The 17,754-nt window shown below is 33.5% G+C and overlaps 1 protein-coding gene across 1 annotated transcript in view; it reads left to right on the forward strand.

Annotated features, from left to right (window-relative positions):
- Positions 1-17,754, forward strand: part of LOC127542761 (transcriptional regulator ATRX-like) — a 167,851-nt gene that overhangs the window by 17,353 nt on the left and 132,744 nt on the right. Inside the window, 9 exon segments of the mRNA XM_051968551.1 lie at positions 1,313-1,412; positions 2,527-2,626; positions 4,071-4,251; positions 6,124-6,246; positions 6,711-6,820; positions 14,291-14,437; positions 14,576-14,753; positions 15,923-16,060; positions 16,428-16,603. Of these exon segments, the coding sequence (XP_051824511.1) occupies positions 1,313-1,412; positions 2,527-2,626; positions 4,071-4,251; positions 6,124-6,246; positions 6,711-6,820; positions 14,291-14,437; positions 14,576-14,753; positions 15,923-16,060; positions 16,428-16,603 (1,253 nt within the window).

Genomic DNA, 17,754 nt, shown 5'->3' on the forward strand with positions numbered 1-17,754 from the left:
CTGAGTTCAAATGTGGCCTCAGATATTTAACACTTCCTAGTTATGTGACCCTGGGTAAATCACTTCATCCCAGTTGCCTCAGCAAAAAAAAAAAAAAAAAAAAAAAAGAATAACATTTTAGTGCACTTGTTAGCCATATGTATATGATTTCAACTACCATATGAGCAGAAGTAGAGATAGATGACGGTGGTAATTAAGTTTGGTATTTAGCCAACTATTAGTGGCAAAAGGAAACACAAGGATCTTCACAAGTATTGTATTTGCTTGTATTATAGTGCTTTGCATATAATAATCATTTATATAAACATAATTTCAAATAAAATATTTGAAGAAACTATATTGGTAGATTATGGAGAGAGGAAAGCCATTTCAGAGTAGAAGTGGTAAGTTGCAGCATGTTGTGATTAGGATGACCGTCAAGAAAAGAATATTTAGAAGAAGTAATATAGAAATTAAAAATATCAGAATAACAATGTAGCTAAGGAAAATAGCTAAGAAAAGTTAGGAACACTGGAGGGAAGGGAAAACTTTCCCTAAGGAAAGTTAGGGAAAAGTTAGGGAATGAAAATACTGAGATTAGTTTTGAATGTACTGAGTTCATGAAGACTAGGGTATTGCCTAGCGTGGATGTAATAACTGCTTGGTGTTCACGTGAATTAATATAAAGAGTAAAAAAAAAATAAAGATATAACCACAATTTGTTGACATGATCTGTCTGAAAATTTGACAAATACTTGAGATAAATAATAAGCCAGAAGAGAAAAAAAGGCTAGAAATATTTATTCATTTTGCAAAGAACAGTGTTGAATATAAACAAAATTGAGGCATTTTTTGCAGGCAACCTCTTAAAAAGAGTTAGACAAAAAAGGATGTATATGTGCGTGTGATTTGGGAGTTTGAGGCTAATAGAAATGGATTTCCTTTAGCCTTTGTTTATAAGATGTGAAGAAAGGGAGTATTGTGGGAGAAGAATGATGTTTAACCAAATAAAGTACAAATGGAAGAGTCACAGGAGGCCATTATGGGAAGCAGTATCCTCACAAATCTTTGGATTGTGCCTCCCCTTCTCAGTGACAAGGAACAGAGATTATTAACATTAACTTGTCCATTCACATTTTGTAGTATTTTCTTTCTGATATCTGTTCAGGTACATATAAGTAAGAAAAAAGGACAAGATTGGGCACATCTGAATCTACTTCATCCACTAATCATTAAGATAATAGTAAATTTTCATGTAATTTTCTGCATTACAAAGAAAAATGACAGAATAGTTGAGCATATATTTAAAACCTTTTTTCTATTCGTTATCAAGTGAGCATTGATAATTCAGTTCATTCTACCTTTCAAGAACCTGCTGTTATTGAAAATATAAATGAGACTGAAGATGATGATCAACAGCCAAGAACAAGGTAGTATAATAGTTTTCTAGTTCCTATTTTCATAATTTTGCAATGTTATTTTTAAAGAAATTAGTGTGTATTGTATTTTTCATATCCTTGTGATTACAGTAAATTGCCAGGTATGTATAATTATCTACTTGAGTTCATGTTTGCAGATTTAGAACAAAGTGTGATAAAGTTGATCTAAAGTGTATCTCTACAAAATTTCATTATTCTGATAATAAACTTTGGACTAAAATTCTTTTTCTAAATTCTGATAATTGCCTTTGTTAAGGTAACTTTTTAAAAGAAAGCTTAGTTCTTTACATTATTTAGTGGAAGGATTTTTGAATTACTAATTTAACTTGATATAATATATTTATAAAAAGATTTTTAAAAACTTTATATTGGCTATTGTTTTAAATAATTTTAGGAGGCAGTTTTTATTGATTTAAAAATCTTTTGAATATTTTATTATCTTTTAATCAGTAAACATTTATGAAACACCTTTTATTTATCAGACACTTATCCTGACTACTAGGAATACAAAAAGAGGCAAAAGACAGCCTCTTCTCTCCCTACTATCCATTTTGCTCTGCAGTGTTTTGTTGTCTTTGTTATGTTGAGACATTTGCCTCAATTATTTTATGGAGCCCTCGGAAAGAGCACATGTTCACAAGGTGGTTAGACAAAGCAGCACAAGGACACTCTTCAGGTGTCCCTTAAGCACTTCAGAAGGGATTGTGTATCTGGGGAGACCCGGCCCCGTACCACCCAGCATGGTGTGCCCTGCGGGGCCGTGCTGTTTGAGGGAAGCCGAATCCAACAGGCCCCAGAGAAAGGTAAGATACAGAAAGTGACAGAGAGCGCCCCAGTGCTCATGGGGAGTACCTGTGTCTGACCTGTGACAGCACTCCAGGCTTGGCTTGGTCCAGCCAGCCACAGTTGTGTTTTGTAACTCCCACCAGCCATTCTGCCTTATAACATTTTGTGGAAGAATCCTTTATCATTTGTTTCCATGTAAACTACCAGAAGTTGATGGCAGTCGTCAAGTTTCCCCGTAACTTGTTGCACATATAATAGGAAAAAAGGACAACCTCCCTTCTTAGTTAAGATTTATTCATGATAAAGCATCTTTATTCTGCAGTAGGTCAACCACAAAGGTAGAGGGTAATCAACCAAGTTACAAGCAGAAGAAGAAAAGAAAACATCTTAAAATACGGGAGAAGTTATCAAATGAGGATAAGGTATACATTAGCATCTTCCCTCTTTTTTCCTTTTTATAATGTATCTTTTTTCCTTTGGCATATTTTTGTATGTTATCAGTTTTAAAATACACACATATTTTACTTATATATATAAACATACATCTATGTGTATATGTATATCTTCTAACTACATATATGTTTTATTTTTTAAATTTTAAACAAGGCATTAATTGTTCTAAATAATATATTAAGTTAATTTGTCCAAGATAAAATAGAATAAATGCATGCTTATGACATGTTTAGATGCTTTTCTGTTGTTATTGTACCTCATATTACTTAGAAGCATTTGCCATTCTGAAAGGCATAGTCTTGAAGCCCTGCTAAAGGAAAGTTGACTTTTTTCCATACTTTTTAGTATATGTAATTTTATCAACACTATGTCTTAGGATTCACACAAATTTTTGTTTTCTACATTTATTCATTTTAACACAATATTATGGATGTATGGAATGTAAACAGCAGATGATAATAGGCACCGAAAGTTGGGGCTCAGTTGTGAAGAATTCACAATAGTCATTCTCAGGGAAGAGATTCCAGGCAAAATGAAGGGACACACTAGACACCAGGAATGGTAAGGATGAAATAGTGTGGGAGAGCATACAGAAGACTAGTTCCTCATTGGAGGCCCATAAGTAGATTATTTAGAGGGAAAATGTAACCTCAGGGATGTTGTTGAGATTTTTGACAGAGCATGGCAAAGGGAGACTGATCCATTCCCACTCAGAATAGATCTCAAGGATTTGACATAACTTGAATTTCTGACTGGACAAACCCAGAGGGTGGGACTCTGGAACTCAACAGATCTTTTATTAGTTCCCTTCTCCATGGAACATTTCTTCATTTTCTCTCTGCTAAATGCACCACCAGTCAGTACCTCACTGATTGCAACATACAGGTATAATGATGCATTTATTTAGATGCACTTTGGTAGTTTTTTGCTAGAATTACTGATTTTATTATTAAATGCTCATTGGTCTTTGTTATGGCCTTTTGGGACTTCATTTATTTTCTTGGCAGATATCCTAGAATGAATTCCCTTTTCCTTCTGTAGGTCTTTTTACAAATTACAAACTGAAATCAGTGGCATCATAAGTGTCTAAGACCAGATTAAAATTAAGAAGAAAAATCTTGACTATAGGCACAGGTCTCTATCTGCTTGCACTAGTTAACTACTCCAAAATGTTTATAAGAAATCTGTCAATAATTGCCTATTGATTTGTCTTTTGTTATTTTATAAAATACAGCACTCAGAATATTATCATTCTTCCTTTCCATATGTTTTTGTCTAGTTAGCATATTTTTCTTAAAATAAGTATATGTTAGAAAGTATTGAAAGGATTCTCTATAGTTTTAATAGAGATTTTATTAGTTAATTTGTATTGAATTGTGTTTGTTTTAATCTATTGATTGCTTCACATTATAGAATAATTCTGAAAATGATGAATCAAAATCACCTGGAAAATGTAGAAAGAAAATTAGATATATCCTTGAAGATTATAAATTACAAAGACAAATACAGAAAGCACTTACAGCAGAAGAAGGAAGAAGAAAACGTCTTGCTGGAAAAGATCAAGAAAGAGAAAAATTAAGAGAAGTAATAATTTGTATTTTTTAGACTTAATTATTGTCTTCTTGAATTCCTATTATAAATTTTTCTCAATAATTCTTTTTTTGTTGTTGTTGCTATGGCAATTGGAGTTAAGTTATTGGACTTCCCTGAGGTTACACAGCCAGGAAGTGTTAAGAATCTGAGGCTATATTTGAACTTAGATCCTTCTGACATCAGGGCTGGTGCTTTAGTCACTGCCCTTTTTTCAACAATTCTCAAAAAAAGCATTAATATACATAAAAGTAGCAGCATGTTTACAGTAAGATACGTAAACAGTTTACATTTATTATTTTATTTGACTCTGACAATAACTTTGAGAAGTAGGTACTGCTATTATTGTCATTTTATATATGTGAAGAAACTGAAGTATACAGATTAATTTGTCCACAGTTAAAATAAATATTAATTTGAACTAAATTCTTTTTTTTTTAATTTTATTTTATTTAATAATAACTTTGTATTGACAGAATCCATGCCAGGGTAATTTTTTTACAACATTATCCCTTGCACTCGCTTATGTTTCGATTTTTCCCCTCCCTCCCTCCATACCCCCCCCCCCCAAGATGGCAAGCAGTCCTATATATGTTAAATATGTTGCAGTATATCCTAGATACAATACATATTTTCAGAACCGAACCTTCTCCTGTTGAACTTAATTCTTAATGAGGAAAAAGTTTTTTTGATCCATTCTAAATCTAGTGAATTGAAAATGTAATGAAGAATAGCAAGTCATTTTGAATTTATATATAACAATGTACTGATTTTAATCAATTTGTGATCAGATAGATAACAATAAAACTTAATGATAATAATAGCAATAATTTAAAATTTAAAGTGTTTTGTATGTTATTTCATTTAAGCAATGAATTTAGAAAAAAACAATTTGCTTTGTGTGAAATGGAAAAGAATATTTTTTCCCCATAAAACAGATTCATCTTCATTGGATTTCTTCCTTTTGGAATTGACTGTTGAAATTTGAATTTGTTCCTTGATCATCTTAGATAACAGAAACCTATTAAATGAATGGGGTTAAATGGCAGCCACAGGCACTTATTAACTGAATGATCCTATTTCCCCCAATTACTGTTTTGGCTGTAGCCCACAATTTTTGACATCCCAACGTTGTTGTTATCTTTAATTAAATTATCGATTGCTTCTGTAATCAGTAACTTCAGTCATTTCAGTTGTGTCTCACTAACTCTTCTTTGGCAGTTGCACTGGAGTGGTTTGTTTTTTGCTTCTCTAATTATGAGGGAACTCTACTATGCCACCTTGTTAATTTTTAAATTTAGTTTTAATCTTTGTGTCACAGTCCTTTATTAAATGTCATTTTTCTTTCATTATTTTCAAACAGGACTTAATATTTTTGCTTTTGTGCCTTTGTGAGATATTTATGCTTTAAGATGAATATATGTGATGCATAGTTGATTGAATCCTTTTACTATTCTACCCAAGTTTTCTACAACTTTTCTCAAGTTCTGTTCAAGCCCTTAACTTTTTTCTTGTTTATTTTTCATTAGGATTCATTCCCTTTCAACTCTTAATTTTGTGATCCAGTGCATAGCTTTTTTGTTTCTTGGAAATTTTTTTCTAAGGATTTGAAATTACCCAGAATGTTAAGCAGGAGCAATTCATTCTCTGTAATAGAATATAAGGTACTTGAGTAGAAATATAAAATATTTGATGAGTTTCATAAGTCCAATAAAAATTCTTAAATCCAACTTAACAAAGATAACTTTTTAATTTTTTTTATTTTATATTTGTCAGTGAATTGTCATAGATGAAACACAAATTTCAAAAAAAATGTGTTGTTCCTACTTTTTAAATTTTCCTGACAGTTCTCATTGTTTTTCCTTCTTGCAGGAAGTAGATTCTACAGCATGTCCAGTACCAATTAAACTTGTGTTAGATGAGGATGTTGAAACCAAAGAAGCCTTAGTTCAAATTCATAAAGACCTTCTTACCAGATTGAAACCTCATCAAATAAATGGTAAAAGCATTGAAATATTTAAAATATGATTTAAAAGATTTGTTTGTATGATTCTAAGTTGTCTTTGAAACATACATAAGTAGTTCATTTATTATTTTCATATTTTGGTTAAAAAGGAAATTTTTGTAGCATATGTGTGTTTTTTGTTTTATTTTGTATTTTAAGCATTTTCTCATAAAATTATTATAGGAGAAACTTAAGTAGTCATTATTTATATTTTTATCCAAATCATCAGGAACATGAAGCAGTTGATCAAATTTACCTTTGGCAAGCATGAATTTAAGAACTTTTAAAACTTCAACTTACCAACTATTTATTCTAATTATACATGCTGGAAGTGAAGTATTGAAGGCCTAGGGATGAAAGAATATGATCATAGTTCTTTAAGGCTTATAAAAATTTTAATGTTTTTGGGAAAAGTCACATAAATGTTAAGGTTTTAAGAATTAATATATTTTAAATAGGTGTTCAATTTATGTGGGATTGCTGTTGTGAATCCGTAAGACAGCCAGAAAAATCAGCAGGTTCAGGATGCATTCTTGCCCACTGCATGGGTCTTGGGAAAACACTACAGGTGAGACACCATAAAACTCTATACTGCAATATGCATATTGCACATTATCTGAGTAGCTAGAAATTAAATATCATATTAAATTTCCTAAAACATTTTTCACTTCTTGCTGATTCAGCATTACAGCTATGCCTTCACCTAGTAAGCGCATCATCTCACAATTATTCTGACTCCTCACCTGCTTATCTTCATTCACATTTGGATAAATTTCCCTTTAGAGAATCGATACCCTGATAATGATGATCCAAGCCTTCCTAATTATTAACCATCTCAATTCTCGTGACCACTTTCGGTCAGTATTTTATTAAAAGAATGACTCACGATTATTACAGACTTTACACATTATTCCTCTTGAGTATGCTTTCATTTTGAATGTAATTTTAAAAGATTTCCTGGTAGACAGATTCCCTGGATAACCTTGGAAAGAAAAACTTTTTTAAGAATAGGAACTTTTTGTTAAACCTCGAGGACACAATGAAGGGAAAAAGACAAAGCTCATAATATAATAGGAAAGACAATCTAAAGGCAAAACAATAACAGTTAATTTGAGATAATTCATAGAGAGATGATATTAGTTTTAAGGAATTACAAGGAAGACCTGACCCGTCCACCGGGCCATCAAAGTGCGGGTCCCGAGACTGGAATTTGTCTGTAAGGCTATGCCTGAAACATAATGGGGTTAGAAATGAGGAGGGAGACCAGTTGGGGTGAAACAAAGTCTCAGTTTAATGAGTGAAGAGAGTCCAGTTATATACATTTCTGAATGGGGGGTAGCAAAGTAAAGAATGTCACACCAGATGTGTGGCAGACATCCTGGAGCCTAATCGTTATCTTGCACCTGGGCTGATAGGGCCAATTTTCTGGGACACACATCATCTTGTCTCAGGAGTTTAGGGTGTATAGTTTGTTTACAATAAAGTTGTAGCTTCAGAATTTATGTGCAGGCGATTACATTCTTCTTTAGCTCTTTGATTCCAAGGACATGGTCTCTGGCATGTCCCCCAAGGACATGGTCTCTGGCATGTCCCCCTTTTTTTTTATTTATGCACGGGTGGGAGGCCTGACTTAGGCTATGTGACCGGCCTCCGGTTGTGGGGAGCGAGCGTTGATACACAACTAATGTTACAATGTCTTAGTATCGCCAATCATTGGAAAGGAGGATGCATGCCACCAAGTGCTGTCTTAGGTCATCAGGGTCAGCCATACCAACTCGGGGGTACGCCATGCCGAACCCTGTCTTAAGTGGGTGGCCTGACCTCTCGAGGTTGCCCGTCATGGCACTTGCATGGTCTTACTGCTATGGCTCCAAAATTAAAAAATAATAAGTCAACCTCAAAGCATCCCACCACCTGGGGTCACACTAATCCCGTCATTGGCTAGACCACTGCCTGCTGAAAGGCGGGGGCATAGCCTAGACCTGACCCGTCGGTACCAAGGCTCTTCTAGCAATTGGTCATTAAATCTCTGCGAGCCTCCGATGGGCTCTTTGATGTTGAGGTTTTAACAAAATAAGGGATTCTAAGACTAAAGCATCCAAATTCAATCTGAACTAGTGAGATAGGGGGTGGGGCAAAAGTGCTTAAGGCAAAGTGAATAGAAGCTGGGCGTTCCCATTCTTTCAGGTATTTTGAAAAAATATATACCAGGTTCTCCAATGTTCTATCTCTTCCTTCCCCCTTTTTTTTTCTCATGGAAAGGAATTATCGAATGACCATTGCCCATATAAATCCCAAGAGTGAATCAAAATCCCTATACATAACAGACTAGTACAGTAGCATTTCCTAAAAATCCCTCAAACATAACAGCAATAATTACACAGTTTTAACAAATCCCATCCCAAATCTTAAGCACACAGTAATAGATGATCTAGGCAAGGTTTAACAGTCAGTCATCAACCATTCCCAAAGTCTCTTATATCAGTCCAAACTACACTCGATGCAGGGTCTAATCCATGGTCTCATGTACAAACTGCTGCTTCAGGCTGTGAAGTGATAGGAGGCTCTCATTCCATGCAGAGTGGGTGTGTGCCGTGGTGACAATCAAAGCTGATCAAAGCTGATCCAGGTTCCAGAAGCAAGCCAATATCTGTAATTTGACCAAAATCTAGAACAAAAAACACAAATCTAACAAAGAAAGATTAGATCAGTCTCAGATAGAAAGACTCAGTTTACCAGACTGCTGCAAAATATGAGGAGGCCAAAATAAATTGTTCCCTATGTGAAGAAATGAGTTTGCTTTACAGGCCAAGCAAACGGGTGCAGTCTTACAGACCATTATTAATTGTCCTCTTATGTAGAAACCTTAAAGAAATAAAACACCAATATCCAGTAACAGACAGATGACTAGGCGAAATACTTAGTTGCCCAAGCATTTAGGATACAATGATTACATATGACCAGACTGAAATTAGCAAAGCATGACATAATTGAATTGCATTAACAGTTTCTATTGACCATTGCTGTGATCAGAGAGATCAGTTAAAGAAGGAAAAATGCAAGAACATAACTATAACATAACATAAGCAGTTGAGTTTTAACAGCTTATCAATTGTCCCAGTAACTGTCAGAGGGTGGAGCTTTAAAACTCCCAAACAGCATTAACTAATTAACTCTAAGCCAAAAACTTTTACCTCCAATAACAGATGTCATTAATCAAATTTCTGATAACTCTTAAACAATTATTTATCATAACCTTGTAATAATAACAGAAAGAAATTTCGTCTCAGTAAGTTCACAACTTAGAACAATTATTATATCTGGGTAGAAAAGAAATTTTGTCTCAGTAAGTTCACAACTTAGAACAATTATCATATCTGGGTAGATGTTACATGAGTGAACATTATACATACAAATCATTTTGCTTTTAAAATACCCAATACATAGAAAAATATCCCAAATTGCATATTGTCCATAACAGAAACATTTTCAAAAGGACAAAGAAAAAAAACTATTATTTTCAGAGGCCCTTTAAATAACCTCAGGATGACCCAATACAATCAATTTAAACTTATACAAAACACCCAATTCCACATAAAAGAATTCAAGAAGGTTTTTTTTTTTTTAACATAGCAATGAAACTTTTAGAAATATTCGTACCAAAGTATGGATCACATTTATGACCATATTCCTCAACCAAGAAAATATTTATGTATCAAGAAACAAATATTCAATCAATTAACTTAAAAGTATGTCCTTAAAAATCAGTTTGCTGAACTGGCTGTAATCAGATAAGAAAAAAAAAGCGGCAGGAACATACTCAGGGGGGTGAGGGGAGGAGAGGATTCCATATGGCCACCCTTCCCCCACTCCTGCCCCCTGGAAAAAACTTCTCTCAGGTTCCCCATTCAAATTTCCTAATGGGGATCCTTTTCAAGATTTAACCCATCAGTTTCCCAATATCAGGTTTCTTCCCAAATCTATCCATTTCCAACTTTCTCTTTCTCCCTGGCTACATATTTGAACAATCTCCTTAAAGAACTTTCCTATCAGATGCTCCTTTGGTAAAGTAGCAGAAGGCAGTGGGAGTGGGTGGCTCCCTCCCCCATCTCTTTACCTACTCTCAAAAGATTTTCACCTTCCTTAAATCATGCAAACCTCTAATTGCCCCTACTAATCAGTCTTTCCTAAATCACCTGCATTCCTCTTTCCTTTTCCCTTCAAAAACCTGTAAGATACATACTATAGTGAATAATCCAAACCCACACATGTCCAGCAGAGCTGGTTTTAAAGTATAACTTATGTTAACAAATAACTCAATATATTTCAGAAGGTAACAAACTGAATCAAACTAATACAGCTGTTTTTAAAAGTTTTTCTCTTTTTTTTTTTTCTTTTACCACATTCCTACTAACAGCTATTAGCATCTTATCTCCAAAGTTTTTATTGCCCAGGCCAGGCTAATCTTGAATTTTATTGCTCTTTACTCTAGTAGGCTTTTCCTTACTTACAAATTAGTACAACAGGTTAAAAGTTTTAAAATCACAAGCAAATTTTCAAACAACCAATTCCCAAATTTCTTAATCATTGTTCTTAAACTTGACAAAGCTTTTAAATCAGCAAAAACAGACTAGGGGCTGTATTTTAACTTTCCGAAATTCCAAATCCCCATCAATCTATTTTTTCATTTCCTTTTCTTCCTTTCTCTCCCTTTTCTCCCTTTGTCTCACAGACTGCTGCAGTCAGCCAGAGACAGAGAGAGGGAGAGAGAAGGATTTTTCAAGCTTCTAGATATTTGCTAAGCCTGCACACAGAGGCTGAATCCTTATCTCTTACAAGTTTGGTACCTTTTAACACAGACACACACAGACAGACATGGAGCTCCGTTTTAGTAAGCATAGTTGCAACGATGTTCTTAAAAATTTTTCCAACCAATAAAACAGACAAATCACACAGAACATAGAACACACATCACACAGACTACACAGTTACAACATTAAACAAACATATAACACATAATATTCTTCAAGGGTCTCACCGTTTTGGGTAATTAATTATCGGGGCAGTAAGAAAGGGCAAGGTGTAAGGAGGTGGAATATACCCTGCAGCTTCGCTTTCTGAGGCACTAAGGGCATTCTGAGTTTTTACAGGGAGTTTAGGTTGGGGGGCGGGGAAGACGGGGTATGCGAGATTGCTTTCTACGGAGGGAGTCCCTTCTTTGGGAAGCGGGGGGTAGATAGACTTGACGGGGGGGGGGGGATCTCAAAGATCCCTGACGAGGAATATTTACTCCTCTTTCTAGTTCCCATGAATGCGGCAGATGATTCACTCACCTTTCAGTTGCGGGGCTCTCTGTGGAGCGAGTATGCGGGGCTCTCTGCGGTAGAGCGACTTCTTAGGGGTCCGGCCGGACGAGCTTCTTCTTACCTCTTCTTAATCTGCCGGGCAAATGTCCAGTCTTGGGGCCCCACGTTGGGCGCCAATTGACCCGTCCAGCAGGCCATCAAAGTGCGGGTCCCAAGACTGGAATTTGTCTGTAAGGCTATGCCTGAAACATAATGGGGTTAGAAATGAGGAGGAAGACCAGTTGGGGTGAAACAAAGTCTCAGTTTAATGAGTGAAGAGAGTCCAGTTATATACATTTCTGAATGGGGGGTAGCAAAGTAAAGAATGTCACACCAGATGTGTGGCAGACATCCTGGAGCCTAATCGTTATCTTGCACCTGGGCTGATAGGGCCAATTTTCTGGGACACACATCATCTTGTCTCAGGAGTTTAGGGTGTATAGTTTGTTTACGATAAGGTTGTAGCTTCAGAATTTATGTGCAGGCAATTACATTCTTCTTTAGCTCTTTGATTCCAAGGACATGGTCTCTGGCATGTCCCCCAAGGACATGGTCTCTGGCTATTTCTTCTAGCTATTTCCCAGGTCCTTTCATGTCCTTTTGTCGAGGTTGCTTCAAGACTCAGCTACCTCTTGAAGGGACCTTTTGCTACTAGTTTCATTTCTCCAAAAAATATATTGTCATCACTTGAAAAAATCTTCTATATGCATCACCTATGTACATGCTGCTCATTTAAAATACTCGAGGAAAGAATAGTTTTCTTTCTTTTAAGTACCTTCAATAATAATGTGCCTGACCTTTGTTACTTAATAAAGTTTATGATAGATTAAGGAATGAAATGTATAAACATTCCACATTTAAATGGCCTTTCATTTTATAGTCCTTATCATTGGCTTAGTATAGGAGATTCAGGGTCTTGGGTGTTTTTTTGGTCATAAGTAGTAATGAATTATGAAGCCAAATTTAAAACTACTTAATAATTAAACATTATAACAAGCTTGTTTTAATCCAGGTGCGTTCTTAGGCAGGATTGTACGAAATCATCAGTCAGTCGGGTTAGGGTTATCCTCCTGAGTCATGGATGCAGTGGGAACATCTTGGCCTTTTTAGACTAAAGTCTTTCCCAAGTCTGTAGTCAAAATTTAGGTAAGAATTGAGGCAGTGGAAGAACAGAAACAATGTAAGACAAGTTAAAGGTAGAAACGATAGCTTTCTAGATAGTCATCTGCTTTTAGTCAACGTCCTTTTCTAAGCCCTTGAGTCTTCTTTGATCATGCTTCACCCCTACAACTTTTCTAGTTCATTTGTCTTCTCAAATTAGAATTGGTACTCCTTGAAGGTCAGTGCCTGGTACTTAGTAAGTCTCAAGAAATGTTTATGGGGTGAGTAAGAGCAGGAATTGAATGGATAAAGCTCTGGCTATTTGAATTTAGGAAAAGATTTCTGACAATCTTAATGACTGATTAATTTTTTAGTTAACATGGTGAATCAAAGAATAAGAAATTGGAGGAACTAATTTTCCTGTATTAATGACATTTTTGCAATTAATGTGTAAAGTGAAGATAATAAGAGAATTTCTGGGTTTACTTCCCTATGGCCATTTATGAGGAGCAGTTTGTATTCTGTTTTCATGTGGAAAAAAAATTTTCCCCTCCTATCATCTATTCTTTGTTTCAATCCTTACGTTTTCTGCTCTTTAAAACTCCCTTGTAGCTATCCCATATTTCTAGCTAAATTATAGATTTTAAAAGTTGTTGCAATTAGTTTTTATTTTTGAAATTCATTAATTTTAAGAAATGAAAATGACTAAAATAAAGAATAATTGTTAGATGATACAGAAGTAGTATAACTATACTGTTATAGTTGAAACAGTAAGATAAACCTTTTTTCCAAAAGGTGAGGTTAATTTTTCTTTAAAAACTATTGAATCATATAAAGACTTGATGATATAACTCAAGGTCTTAGGTAATTAAATTACTTCCTTTTTGACTGAGCATCAGATATGACTAAATAAATTATTTACAAAAGAAATATTTCAATTAATAGAGACTTCCTAAAGCTTGAAGGGTTGTTCAGCCTGTCATTTAAAAAGTCTAACCTTCATTATGCTATCTCTCCAACTGTATCATGACCTCATTGAAGGAGTTCATTCAGAAGTGTTTCATTCAGTTACAGAAATGAATCCAAACTCAAGAGGATTGACCTAAAAATGGCTCAATTCAAAATATGAATAGAGCAACTAATCAGAAAATGCTGTAATATTGATAATCAAATAACCAAAAGGAAAACATTATTTTTTATGAGTTTATGGGAAACCCCACAGAGAATAATTATGGAATCACCTGTAGTATATTCTGATGCTAATTTGTCAGTCTAAGACTGACAGTTCAAAATGAAAATAATAATGTTTGAAATTGAATCAATTCCAATTTACTTTGAAAAAAAAAGTGCTCAGGATCATACAGCTAATACATAGCAAATATCTGAGGCCAGCTTTAAACTCAAGTCTTCATGACTCCAGAGATATCCCACTTTGAACCCCCTTCCTCCACTCCCTCAGTACAAATTTTATAATTTTGTAAACAAGCTTAAAATGAAACAATAAAGGTGGAACTTTGAATGACATAACCATTTCTAAAATAGATTTAAAATGTTGGTTGCAGTTACATATCTTTGATCTTTTTATCTTTCAGGTTGTGACTTTTCTTAATACAGTTCTGTTAAGTGCTAAATTGCATTTTACTACAGCTTTAGTGGTTTGCCCCCTTAATACTGTCCTTAACTGGATAAATGAATTTGAGAAATGGCAAGAAGAATTAGAGGAAGACAAGAAACTTAAGGTGCTGTATTTTTAAACTTTATTTTACACACATAATTTCAGATAATTTATTTGAAGGTAGTAGTGAACTATGGTAATGAAACATTTTATTATTCTTCAAGCTTAAAAATATTAATATCTGATTTTTCTTTTTACAAAGGTATTTGAATTAGCAACCATGAGACGCCCTCAAGACAGAAGTCATTTATTACAAAAATGGCAAGGCAATGGTGGCGTAATGATCATTGGCTATGAAATGTATCGCAATCTCGTACAGGGAAGGAATGTGAAGAGTAAAAAATTAAAAGAAGTATTTAACAAAACTCTTGTGGCTCCAGGTAAAACAATGCTGAAACTTCACATCATATTTTAATTTTGTATTTTTGCTAATACTGAACATCTAGAATAGTGTTGAAAAAGAGGTATGGACAAAATGGAAGGTTAAAATTTTTGATTTGGCTTCAACATCAGAAGTTATCCATATCATGCATATCTCTAATAATATGGACCATAGTTCTTAACTGTAATGGCAAAAATACAATTTTTTTTTAGTTTTCTTGGTGAGCATTTGACATAGATGTAATTTCCTTTTTATAATAATAAGGAAATTGAATGAGAGAAGCGAAGTGATTTGCCTCGGATACACAGCTAAGGCAAAAGTCAAACTCAAATTTTCCTTTATATTTCTACTATATCTATCCACTTAAAGACACTTAGCTGAGATTCCATAGGCAAAAAGTCCCTTTTAATCAGTTCATTACTAAATTTCTGTATTTTATATGTAATAAAATACAGAAATATATATATATATACACACACATATAGATGAAAAACGGTTAAAAGAGTCAGTGTTGATAAAATTGGAAATTCAGAGACACTTTATATTGGTAATATTTTACATTAATAATAATGCAATGATATACCAATCTGGGAACATAAACTAGATTTGTATAAAATGAAAAGATTTCTATATTTTTTATGCTTTTTGAGCCAGTTATGTCTACTGGTTCATATGCTCCCAAGAAAATCCAAGATAGAAGAAAATGAAAACCATTTATTCCAAAATATTAACATAAACACCAGTTTTGAGTTTTGAATGAAATGAAGTATTTTGCAAATTTATAAAACAAAAAAATTGAAAAATTAAGAAAAATTTCTTGAACTAACTGAATGAACCAAACTAAATTATGTTCATAGTAAAGTAAAATGACATATTACATTGATGTAAATAAGTAAAAGTAATATTTAGTGACAATTAATTCAGATCATTTATTCCCATTCCTATGTAATAGGTTACAAATATTCATATGCCTAGATGCAGTTGGTCTTTTGGTTTTGTTATTTTTCTTTGTTTTCAAGTATGATTTTTTTTTTTGCATTGTAGAATATATGAAGGGTTGCAATAGTCAGTGTTTATATTTTTAAAATTGAAAGATAGCATTAAAAAATAAATTGTTCCACCGTGCAGCTTGAACTTACATAAACATTAAAATACTTTTTTTCCTAGGCCCTGATTTTGTTGTATGTGATGAAGGCCATATATTAAAAAACAAGTCTTCAGCTATATCCAAAGCTATGAATTCTATTCATACAAAAAGGAGAATTATTTTAACAGGAACACCTCTACAGAATAATCTAGTTGAATGTAAGTTACTATGCTCTTCAAGGTTATATTGAACTGATCTGATTTGATGCCATTTAATCTTTAGTATGGTTTTTTAAGAATTTTTTCTTTATTTTAACTTATTTAAGTTGTTTCATTTATTACATTATTAATTTTATTAAAACTATTTTCCTAAATTGCTTTTTTAAAAACATTTTCTTAGTTTCCTTTAGTATTGAGTTTTTTGAATTGTCCAGAAAAATTTTCTTAGCAATATCTCCAAATTTTGATTTAGACAAAAACATCCATTTAAGTTTTTTTATTTTTCATCATTGTTGATTTAATGGCGTAAAATTAGTTGCGTGAAATATGAAATATTTACAATGATAATTTATTTTTCTTTTATCAGATCATTGTATGGTTAATTTTATCAAAGACAATCTGCTTGGTTCTATTAAAGAATTTAGAAATCGATTCATAAATCCAATTCAAAATGGCCAGTGTGCTGATTCCACCGTTGCAGATGTTCGAATAATGAAAAAACGTGCCCATATTCTCTATGAAATGTTAGCTGGCTGTGTTCAGGTAGATGAAAAATAAATATTATATTTACTTATGGTTAGTTTTACTTGAAAAATATGTAATTTCACTTGTAACCCCTTCATGTATGTTGTTATGTGTGAAACAAAGTAAATTGAGGTGCAAAACATGTGTGATAGGTTTATTGTTAGATTAGCAATAACCAGTCAATTTACTGGTAGCATCTCTCAAACACCAAAGATGCCAAGGGAGAACTTACTAACCTCAATCTAGTTTTGGGAAGTTCAAACCTAGAGGTGGGAAGACAATGGGTTTGTTTACGTCAAAGAAAAGTGATGCTGTTAATTACATTCCTTTATCATTGATTTATGGGCTCTGTCAACTATATATATAGTGCAGATTTTGTGAAAAAGGTGGTTGCTTTTTTTTTTAACGGTTTAAGAAAGAATAATATAAAGATAACACCTGATATCTTGGTAATTTTTAATTTTTCCCATATTAATTAATGGGAAATTTAATTGAGAGTGAAAGTTGAATTTCTAGACTCAATTCAGGAACAAAGAAAAGTGACCAGATTTTCATTCATTGATAAATAAGTTTTTACACAGTATATCCCATAGGTGGCTTATGTAACTTTTGCCAAGTTTCTTTTTCCCAGAATTATTGTCACTAGTACATCGTTAAACATCAGAAACTTTGGACTAAAATTGTAAACTAACTTGTTAGTAGAAACAAAATAAATTATAGGTATTGTTTTCTTGTTGCCCCTAAGGAATGTGCGACTTTTCAATCTCACAGCCTCATCTCTCTGATATCTCTCCCATTAGTAGAGTATAGTAGTAGTAGTAGAAATTAGTAGCCTCTTTAGGGTTCTATTACTGTTTGTATCCTTAGCACTTTGGTAAGTATTTAACAAATGTACCTATTTATTCTTTCAAACCTAAAAACTAAAAGGAATTAAATTATACCATATAGCTAGGTTTTGATCAGAGAATATATATATATATCCTTTTAAAAATTCAACTCAGAAATGAAGTAGAACAAAAGGAGAGCCTGCTTTATTTAATCATAGGCACACCAAAGGGAGTGGAAGAAAATCAGAACCAACATCAGAAAGTCAAGCTAACAAGCACTTATTAAATATTTTCCAGGTTACATGTATCAGGTATTGTATTGCAGAGATGTAAAGCACTGTC

The sequence above is a fragment of the Antechinus flavipes genome, chromosome X (genome assembly GCF_016432865.1).
Source record: "Antechinus flavipes isolate AdamAnt ecotype Samford, QLD, Australia chromosome X, AdamAnt_v2, whole genome shotgun sequence".
Taxonomy (NCBI): Eukaryota; Metazoa; Chordata; class Mammalia; order Dasyuromorphia; family Dasyuridae; genus Antechinus; species Antechinus flavipes.